We start from the raw sequence: 10,386 nt of genomic DNA on the forward strand, positions 1-10,386 counted from the left end.
ATAAGATAATCCTTTATTAGTCCCGCAGCGGGGAAATTTGCAGGCTTACAACAGCGTAGAGTAAAGTGCACACAAGAGACATAGTAGAAGAAGACAAGCTAAAAAATAAAAATAAAAAATAAAAATAAAATAAAACAAGTATTATAAATAAGCAATAAAAAAACATGATTGCATTGTATTTTAAAGTGTGCCATATAAATAAAATCCATTGTTATTATTATTATTATTATTATTATTATTATTATTATTATTATTATTAAACGCACGTGAGCAGACAAGGCTCAAGAGTCATCTCCTTCCTCCTCCTCCTCCTCCTCCTCTTCCTCCAGCCTATATGCGAAAAGAGCATCTTCTCTCACCTGCGTCTTCACCTCCTCACTCTCCTCCAGTTCATCCTTTTCTCCAACACAGCGCGGGTATATTATAATATTAATATTTCTGCATGTAACCTTTTTTGGTAAAAAAAAAACGACTATATGTCGCATGAATGGGAGAAAAAACCCAACAGGACCTCCGCGTGAGGCTGTCGTGTCGCAGATTTTGCTCAAACTGCACCGCACGCGCTCGTTGCAGCACGAGAGGGGTGGGGTCAAACAGCGCGCGTCCTTATGAGAGGAAGAGGAGCAGAGTGATGGAGGACAAAACTCCAACAGGTTACTCTGAGAGTCAGACATACTGCCCAGTTTATGTGTGTGTGTGTTTCTTAAATAATCATCATTATTGTAGTTAAGTAGTCTGGTACTACTTGGTTAGACTTTTGGTAACGTTACTCCTCACATTAAGTTACATTTTACAATTCACCCAAAAAACTGGAGGTGTAGCAAATATTATGTGCTCAGAAATGAATGAATATAAAACTTTTCCATTGTTGTAGTGCCATTAATTAATAGTTTCATCATTTCTTGAAAAATGGATGATTTTTTATAAGGCTACAGTACCAGTCGAAAGTTTGGACACACCTTCTCATTCAATGTTTTTTTTTTCTACATTGTAGATTAATATTGAAGACATCCAAACTATGAAGGAACACATATGGAATTATGTGGTAAACAAACAAATGCTCAACAAACCAGAATATGTTTTATATTTTAGATTCTTCAAAGTAGTTGAATGAGAAGGTGTGTCCAAACTTTTGACTGGTACTGTATTTCTAGAAGTATTTCATTAGTAATAAACTATAGCTTTCATAGCATTGATATACTTAATGCAGGACTTTTATGCTACTTGTGATTACATTTGTACTGTGGTATAAATACTTTTATTTAAAGGTATATACAGTACCAGTCAAAAGTTTGGACACACCTTCTCATTCAATGATTTTTCTTTATTTTTATTTTTTTCCTACATTGTAGATTAATATTGAAGACATCCAAACTATGAAGGAACACATATGGAATCATGTGGTAAACATTACATTACATTACAGTCATTTAGCAGACGCTTTTATCCAAAGCGACTTACAATCAGTAGTATATTACATATCATTCACCCATTCACACACTGATGACAGGCTACCATGCAAGGTGCCACCATCAGACTCTAACTAACATTCATGCAACATCCAGTCCACACCGATGGCAAGCCTTCGGGAGCAACTTGGGGTTAAGTGTCTTGCCCAAGGACACATCGACTGCCGAAGCCGGGTATCGAACCACCGACCCTCTGATTGGAGAACTACCTTGCTCTCCACTACACCACAGCCGCCCAAACAAATGCTCAACAAACCAGAATATGTTTTATATTTTAGATTCTTCAAAGTAGTTGAATGAGATGACTGGTACTTGTGGTGGAAATTTCCAATACAATTTACTATACTAATACCCAATTTGTACTAGTACTATCTATGTCCCGAGATGAGTCCCAATGAGCGTTGAAATAATGACCAAATGACAAATGAAATGTCCTTGCGGTATTTTCTTTCTTTGCATGAAAGAGTCACCGGGAGCCTGCAAAGTACTGAACTCCCGAGTCAGGCTGCTCACCCCTCTATATATGGGAGCCGGGGTGGCCAGGCTCAGTTCTGAGTAATGTGTCATGGAGGGGGGGTATGAAGAACAAAAGGGGTGATCAAAGAAAAGGAAGTAAAACAAAGGAGAGGAAGAAGATCAAAAGGTGGATATGAGTCTCAGGTAGGGAGGAAGGTCAAAGGTGTGAGAGGGCCAAAAGGTGGGGGCATGAATGACAAAGAGGTGAAGGGACATAAGGAGGAGGGGGGGGGACACACAACATAACATACAGAGAGACGAGGTTCTCGACCTTTAGAGTACACATCATAGTACATTTCATTCAAAACCTTTACACTATATACTTCCAACATACACTAATATCATTTTCCATTACATACTGTATATGCCTGAAGGTGGGTAATCTTTTTTAACGGCAAATATCAACTTACATTGCATTTATTTCAAATATATTGGCACTGTAATGGCACAATTTGCCAAACAACACTTTGATTTTTGTTGTTGTTATTGTTGTTGTTGTTGTTTTTGTTTTGTTTATGGGGGGGGGGGGTTGTGTAATGCCATAATGCCTTACTATCACATCCATTGGGATCAGCATTTACAATAACTGACTCATCTTTTACTCATCACACTTTTAAAATGAAATATTTTTTTGGTACGTCTTTCAATTGTGTATGTATTTAAACTGCCATAATAACAACAATAACAGCAACAGTAACACGAAGAGATATTATTATATCCAGATAAGACTTTGAGAAGGGAATAAACATGTCAGATCACTGCTAGAATTAACTCTGTGACTCTCTCTGGTCGATAATGCTCTCTAACTTCAGTGAAACATCAGGGTTCAAGGTTCACAGCCTTTCATTAATAAATGACCTAGTAGGCAGGCTGGAGGGCACTTCAGTTCATCCTCTTTTTCAAAAACATGAATCTGACAGCAGAGAGCCACAGAATCCCTCTCAGTGACGGGAACCATATTCCACTGCTGGGATTGGGCACCTATGGAGACCCTCGAACGGTGAGAAGAGTACCATCTGTGTGTTTTCTAGATCTGTATGTGAGCTACAGGCTTGTGAAGCGAAGGAGGACTATCCGTAATGTAGGAGTGCCTGTGTTTGTTGCTCGCAGCGCTTGGTTAAATGTTAACAGAAAAATGTGAACATTCATTGATAATTTGAACAGGAATGCATACAAGCACAAACTGCAACATGACTTACATTACATTACATTACATTACAGTCATTTAGCAGACGCTTTTATCCAAAGCGACTTACAATAAGTGTATTCAACATAGGTATTCAAGAGAACTACTAGTCACCAGAAGTCATAAGTGCATCTCCTTTCTTAAACAAGCAGACTTAAATCTAAAAATATATTTTATGTGGATTTATGACAGACACCCAAAGACACAGCTCTGGAGTGTGTCAAGCTTGCCATAGATGTGGGTTACAGGCACTTTGATGGGGCGTTGGTGTACTTCAATGAGCACGAAGTGGGTCAAGCCATTAGAGAGAAGATTGCTGATGGAACCGTTCGAAGAGAGGACATCTTTTACTGCGGAAAGGTGATAAGTTCTGTCTTATGTCAGGTTTTTTATACGTTTCGATTCCCATTTGAGTGTTTTCTAATTAGTTCTGTGTTATCTTCCTCAGCTCTGGAATACCTTTCATCCGCCAGAGTTGGTGCGGCCGGCCTTGGAGAGGACACTGAAAGCCTTAAAACTGGACTATGTGGATCTCTACATCGTCGAGCTTCCCATGGCTTTCAAGGTTACAGTTCACTTATCAGACAGTCGTATAGTGTCTGAACATTGCCCTTAGATATGTGGTGGTGTTTGGTTTGGAAAATGTATTATTTACCCTGTTAGACAGGACGGTTTGAAGTAAGAAAATGTTGTAAAAAATGTGTGCTTATTTGAAAACTATTTGTTATAAAAGACAGAACAGAGTTATTAAGTATGGCAAAACAAACCTAATACCACATCTACATGATTGTTCACGATCTATCGTTTCTTTTTCGTTATCAAATATGCACTAGATAAGATACCGTGACAATTGTATTGACATTTATATTAATGCAAGGTAGCTGCATAATGTGAAATGTTTAGTTTTAGGTTTCTGAAAAGATTAGACAACCAGGACTATGTTTGGCGAGGATTCGGTAACTGGAACCATTTGACCGTGTTTACAGTTGCCATAAATGTTTTGGTCATAGTCAGATATTTGTATTAGTATTATGTGAGTTGAATTATCCAGAATAGTCATATTTAAGCGAACTGCACCTTCATGTTTTAGCATCACCATGAACAGCTCATGCCAACACCATTGAAGTGTTAATGCAAATGCTTTAATTGTGCTTACATTTCAGCCTGGAAATGAGTTCTATCCAAAAGACCAGGATGGAAACTACATCTACCACCATACAGACCTCTGTGCAACATGGGAGGTGAGTTCTACCAAGTTCATAAAAGGGATGGTCCTGTTATTTCAATGCTTTGCTCTTCAATCTCTGGATGCGATTGTTTCATGAAATATTGTTTTTTTCTGTTTTTTTTAGTGTATTTATTTATTTTCGCTTCACTTTTGCTTTCTTACATAAGAATAACTCATGAAGCATGCCATATACAGTTACAGAGTAAGTGAACATGTATTTATGTTAGAGGGGATGGACAAAATATGAAACTTTCAAATACTAGGAAATTTATGTCAACACTGGTGACTGAAAAAAATGACATTAGAGTTGAAACTGTTTAGACCCAGTCTTAACAAAATGTATATTTTATAGCTTTCATAGCGGTAAATCAACTTAGGAACTTGTATTGAATTGCATTGGGTTTAACTAAAAGTGTCTAATAATATGTCAAGTGAGTGTAATGTCATTTACTGGCATATTCTACAACTTGAAGGATCTGCTATTTTTTTCTGTGCATTTTAGAGAATGTCTTGTGTGCTACCAGTCAAATAATGAATCAGGAGAAACCACATGTGATACTCCTTCACACTTGAAAAGTTGATGCCAGAACATTCTCTGCTGCAGCATCACAAACTGTCAAGGACAGTGTCATAAACAGCCAAGCTCTATTGAAATCTGAAGATCTTTAAAGGTCTGTTTTTTTCCCCCTCCACTGTGTATTTCTTTCTCCGGTCTCTCAAAGTCTGTAAAGATAATCACGATCAGTCTTTGAGAGGATGTAAATCTTTGGCTCTCCACAGGCTTTAGAGGCTTGCAAAGACGCAGGGCTGGTTAAATCTCTGGGAGTCTCCAACTTCAACCGCAGACAGCTGGAGCTGCTGCTGAACAAACCCGGCCTCAAACACAGACCTGTATCCAACCAGGTGACCCCAACAAGTCTCTTTAAGTTTGTTTGGATAAATGCTTGGATAAAACATCTTTCATTTAGCTGTAATGGTATTAAAGGAGTGGATCTTTCCTCTCTCTCACAGGCTGCTAACGTTATGTTTGGGCAAGTAATCTTTTAAATGATTATTTTTCTTCTTTCTTACCTTCAGGTTGAGTGCCATCCATATTTCACGCAGCCCAAGCTTCTGGAGTACTGTCGTCAGAATGACATTGTGATTGTTGGCTACTGCCCAATTGGCTCCTCCAGAGACGCATCCTGGTATGTAGGTTTGTAGAGATACGTACTTTTCACTGACAGCTGGTATTTTGTAACGTTTTGCTCCCCCTGGTCTTGTAGTCATGGAAGAGTAAGAGAAACGCCAGCATTTTAGACGTCATTTGACAATAAAATCTCAAATCTTTGTTGCAAGCAAGCAGGGAAAAGCCTGGTGAGTCACTAGGGTTTAAGATTAACTAAACTGAACAACTAAGTGATTGGACTAAATTTGCAATGAAACATTACTTTTGTCATGGAAAGAATTTATTCTAGATCCTTATCATTTGACAAAATACATTCACATGGGCAACATGTCAGCCTTGTATTTGCTAAAACAACATTATTATTGTTACCAAACCCTCGAAATTTACGGATGCTAAACTTATAAACTCACTAAAAAGTCTCTGTTCTGTCATCATTTGTATTTTCTTCTGTCTCTGGTTTAGGGTGAATGTGAAATGTCCTCCCCTGCTGGAGGACGAGCTGCTGGTATCTATTGGGAAGAAGTACAACAAGAGTACTGCCCAGGTGGCTCTGCGCTTCAACGCCCAGAGAGGAGTCGTCGTGATCCCCAAGAGCTTCAGCCCCGAGAGGATCAGACACAACTTTGATGTAGGTTTATCAAAATGCCTTTTATCATGGCATGTATATACTTGCTTTTGGACAATAAGACAAGTCATGGTGCCAAAATCTCAATTTTATACAATATTTGTAAATCAATTCAATCATTTTAATAACAACAAAACTTCTATTGTTCCAGATATTTGATTTTTCACTCACCGAGGAAGAAATGAAAGCCATTGAGGCTCTCAACAAAAACATTCGCTTTGTGGAGCTGCTGATGTAAGTATACGCTTTGGTAGGAAAATATGTAATCTAAAGTGAGTTAAATAAAATACTGTACTTGATCTTTATGTAAATTTGTAGGTTGTAGTTTGAATCATAAAGCTTTTTGTCGTGGTGCTGTTATTGTCTCTGTTTTATAAAACACAAATAAGACCTTATCATCATTATCATAATCATCATGCACAGAAATTATAACATTTTTTTCTGTTGTTTCAACACAGGTGGAGTAACCATCCAGAGTACCCATTTCATGATGAATATTAATGTTTTGACTGACTTTTTTCTGCATCTTTATTCCACCAATGACTTTACACAGGTACATATTCAGAGTCAACACTAGAGGGCTCTAGCTCACAGTAAATGAAAAGCACAAACACATGAATGAGTTTAAGGATAGCGCACAATTAGACGTAGGATGACAAAGTCGTTTAGTTGTTTCATGTGAGTTTCATGTGATTCTTGCAGAAGGCTCATGTAATATTCAAAGAGCGTTCATTGTCAAATCAACTGTCTTGTGAATTGATGCCACTGCAGCTGTAAATAAAGTTTGGCATGAAAATACGACCCCTTTGAATTGAATGTGGCAAAATGCATCACATGTGGATGGTTATTCAGATACAGACGATCAGGTACGAATGGCCACATGAACAACATTAGGGTAACTTAAAAACAACCAAAGCTGACCAAAGTCCTGTACCTTGTTCAAGGTAAGGTTAAAAATAATCAGCCGCATTAGAGCAAACAACACAGATATAGAGCAGGTTGTTATGTAAGCCCAAGAGCCAACATTTATGTGGAACATAAAGAGTTAAACTGTGGCAGATCTCAAAATAAGAACAGCTCCAAAGTCAACAGTGTTTACAAAAAGTCCTCGGACTTTTTGTAAACACTGTCTGGCATTATTGTTAATAATTATTATTGCTTTATCTGTCTTTGTTTTTATGTGATCAGTTATCTAGGGGTTTTCCTTTTTTGGGGGGGTTTTCTGCTTGTTGTGTTTTTGCATGTTTTTGCATGTCTCATTTATGTCTCTTGTTTCATTTTGTAGGTCCACTCTCTTAATGTGTAATGTTTTGTCTTACTTCCTGTCTGTTTTTACCACACATATATTTAATTAGTTCATTAGTTCTTTGTGCATTTAGTCTGTTCTGTTTCAGATCAGGATCAGAATCAGAATCAGGATCAGGATCAGGATCAGAATCAGATCAGGATCAGGATCAGGATCAGAATCAGAATCAGCTACATGGAATTTTACTCCGGTTACTTACGCTCACTGGTACACAGAAACAGACAAATAAACAAAAAATCAAGGAGGTCCAAGAAGAAAAAAGGATAAACATTAACTATTTTGCACACAGAAATATAGTATATAATATAAGTATATATACCAGCAAAAATCAGCCCAACTCTATGTGGCACTTTTTTAGCATTTAGGCTACAAGCCTAATCCAACCATAACACAATAATAAGGAGGAAAGACTTTATTCCAATTTTTTGGGAGAAATGTGACGTTATGTATGGGGATTGCAGGTATTTACTTGTTGAATTGAGTTTAAAACCCCTTCAGTCCTTCTGTCTAAACATTTCAGCCCGTGATAAATGCGGGTTTAGGTATCTAGCCAAAACATGTCTTTGTGGTGACTTAAATATATACAACACATATTTGCCTCAAAAATGTACACCTCATATTAAAAACTATCATGCTGATAGGTAGGTTTGATTCTTATGCCTGGTATAGAAAGAAAAAAATGTAAAAGAAAAGATGTATGTCCAATGTAACTAATTTGGTAATGATATGATACTGGATACATATTTCAACCTTTTGATGTTTTTGTCAGCATTGTTATAATCTGTTTCTACCATTTTTGGATGATTACACATATTAGAACATATTTCATTAAAAAAGTAAAGCAAAATACGATTAGAGCGGATCCTTCTTTGTCTCTAGTTGGTAGTCAAATTTGGTTATTCTTATTTTGCATAATTGAACCAGAGGATGACAGCCAAATCACTCATCCTATCACCTTTAAAAGAATGACATGGCTGAAAAACAGCTGAAAACTGTCCCGTCAGGCTGTGGTTAACTCTGAGCTCTGTAAGTCTTGTTTGGTCAGAGAGGTTATATGCGTTTGATCACTCTGTGTAATCTTTGTGTACACACCTCTTACCTACTTTAACCGTCATGGCCGTTTTTTTTCTCTTTGGCTGTCTGTCAAAGAGTAGTTTTCCACCACAAAATGAAAGCTGTCAGCAGCATTTTACAAATGTGGATATTTTGTTATTGGTGGCTTGATGTCTGTTAAAGATCTGTTTGAAAGTATCCATATTTTAAGTCTCCAATGAGCAGTGATGTAAGAAACTTCTTTTAAATACTCCTTACTGCACAAGGCCCCTCTTGAAAAAGGTTTGAGTAAATATTTGTATTAAAAGTTTTCACAGAATCCTTAAAGTCGGGGAAAGAGTGGCGATATTAATCTGGTAATCCACTCATCTGTGCATCTAAATGCTGTTTACAGTTTCATTTTCCTAACATTTAGTCCAATTTAAACATCTAGAGCAGTTTTCTTCCACTGATAATGTCATTTAATCTATGCAATCTGGTCTTATGTTAATCATTGACAATGTCTGCATTGATGTTTAGTAAATTTTAACTTCTCATGCCTAAAACCAGATGCTTTCACACATTTACTTTCCTTTGTTTGAGTTTGATCTAAAGAGACAGGATGGACCATTCAGAGTACAATCTGAGCAGTGACCTGTGACCATGTGGTCATAGAACAGCAGGAAGCTGCAGAGAGAATGAAGAAATACAGAGCCCCCTACTCATAATCGTCCTTGCTCCATGTTATTCCTATGTTTCATTCATTCATGTCTATTGTTTCCTGTTTTATTTTGTCAATCTACTCTTCTATCTCACTTCATTTCCTGCCTTTGTGTGTTTTTCCTCACCTGTCCCCACTTTCCCCAATCAGTAATTTACAACATTTATCAGCCCGGCTAGTTTGTTCTTTGTCAGTTCGTCATTATTGTTATGTGGTGTTTAGTTTCCTGTTTGCCTGTAACCTCCTTGCCCAGTGGCATTAGTAAGTTATGGACCAAAATAACCCAGTGCCAAGTAGTATCAAAACTTCTCCAGGCAATGGAGACCCTCAGTGGATCCCTTTTGTGCCTAAATCTAGAAAAAGACTATTTGTATGGTTTTGCTAGCATGCCTATCGCTGCAGGTGTTCTTCTATTTATTGTGACAATTAAAATGATTTCATAAATGTGATGAATGAAACTGTAGTACATGTGAGGTTTTGAAGGTATGCACCATGCTGAACGTTTGATTGTTGGATGATTAAGATGCTGCCATCTCATTGCAATGATGTTATTCTGTATATGATTATTTTATGTTCTCTTTGATTACTAACCATGAGGTCATGCCACCAAATAGAATTAGACTTATGGGGATAAATGGTTGCAACATCATATGACCAAGTGCTTCACTCATCCTGGACATAGCAGAGATGTTTTTCGTCATTTTTTAAAGCTGATTAAACAGGTTATTTATACATTAAAACTCTAAACTGCCACAAAACTAAAGTCAGACAGACGGCTTCATTTTTATAGGAAGCTAATGTGTCTGTGTCTTGAATTATAAGTTGACTTGAGGTGGGGGTGGGGTGGGGAGTTTACAAAAAAAGACCTCACCCTGAAAGATTTCAGACAGGACAAGCAGAAGCACATCACTCCCCACCCCACCCCCACCCCCACCTCCATTAAGACCCTCTGGATCGTGACCTTATAACAAATGCCTTGAACCGGGCCACTCTGGACCCCTGCGGTGGGAAAATGTTCTGAATGGGCAACTGGGTCTGTGGGGAGAATAAAGACTCTTTTCCGGGGGGCTGAATTAAGGATGTGTTTGGAGAAGGGGGCTTCATGAAGCAAGAGAGATGTTTTAATTACACTCAG

The 10,386-nt window shown here is 37.7% G+C and overlaps 1 protein-coding gene across 1 annotated transcript; it reads left to right on the forward strand.

The window, feature by feature from the left end:
• The first annotated feature begins 2,855 nt into the window (after positions 1-2,855).
• LOC129107773 (aldo-keto reductase family 1 member D1-like) lies at positions 2,856-6,988 on the forward strand. Its single transcript, XM_054619310.1, has 9 exons — positions 2,856-2,985; positions 3,364-3,531; positions 3,620-3,736; positions 4,335-4,412; positions 5,180-5,302; positions 5,477-5,586; positions 6,030-6,195; positions 6,344-6,426; positions 6,651-6,988. The coding sequence occupies exons 1-9, from the start codon at positions 2,893-2,895 to the stop codon at positions 6,691-6,693; spliced, it is 981 nt and encodes a 326-aa protein (XP_054475285.1). The 5' UTR covers positions 2,856-2,892; the 3' UTR covers positions 6,694-6,988.
• The last annotated feature ends 3,398 nt before the right edge of the window (positions 6,989-10,386 follow it).

The sequence above is a fragment of the Anoplopoma fimbria genome, chromosome 19 (assembly GCF_027596085.1).
Source record: "Anoplopoma fimbria isolate UVic2021 breed Golden Eagle Sablefish chromosome 19, Afim_UVic_2022, whole genome shotgun sequence".
Lineage (NCBI taxonomy): Eukaryota > Metazoa > Chordata > Actinopteri > Perciformes > Anoplopomatidae > Anoplopoma > Anoplopoma fimbria.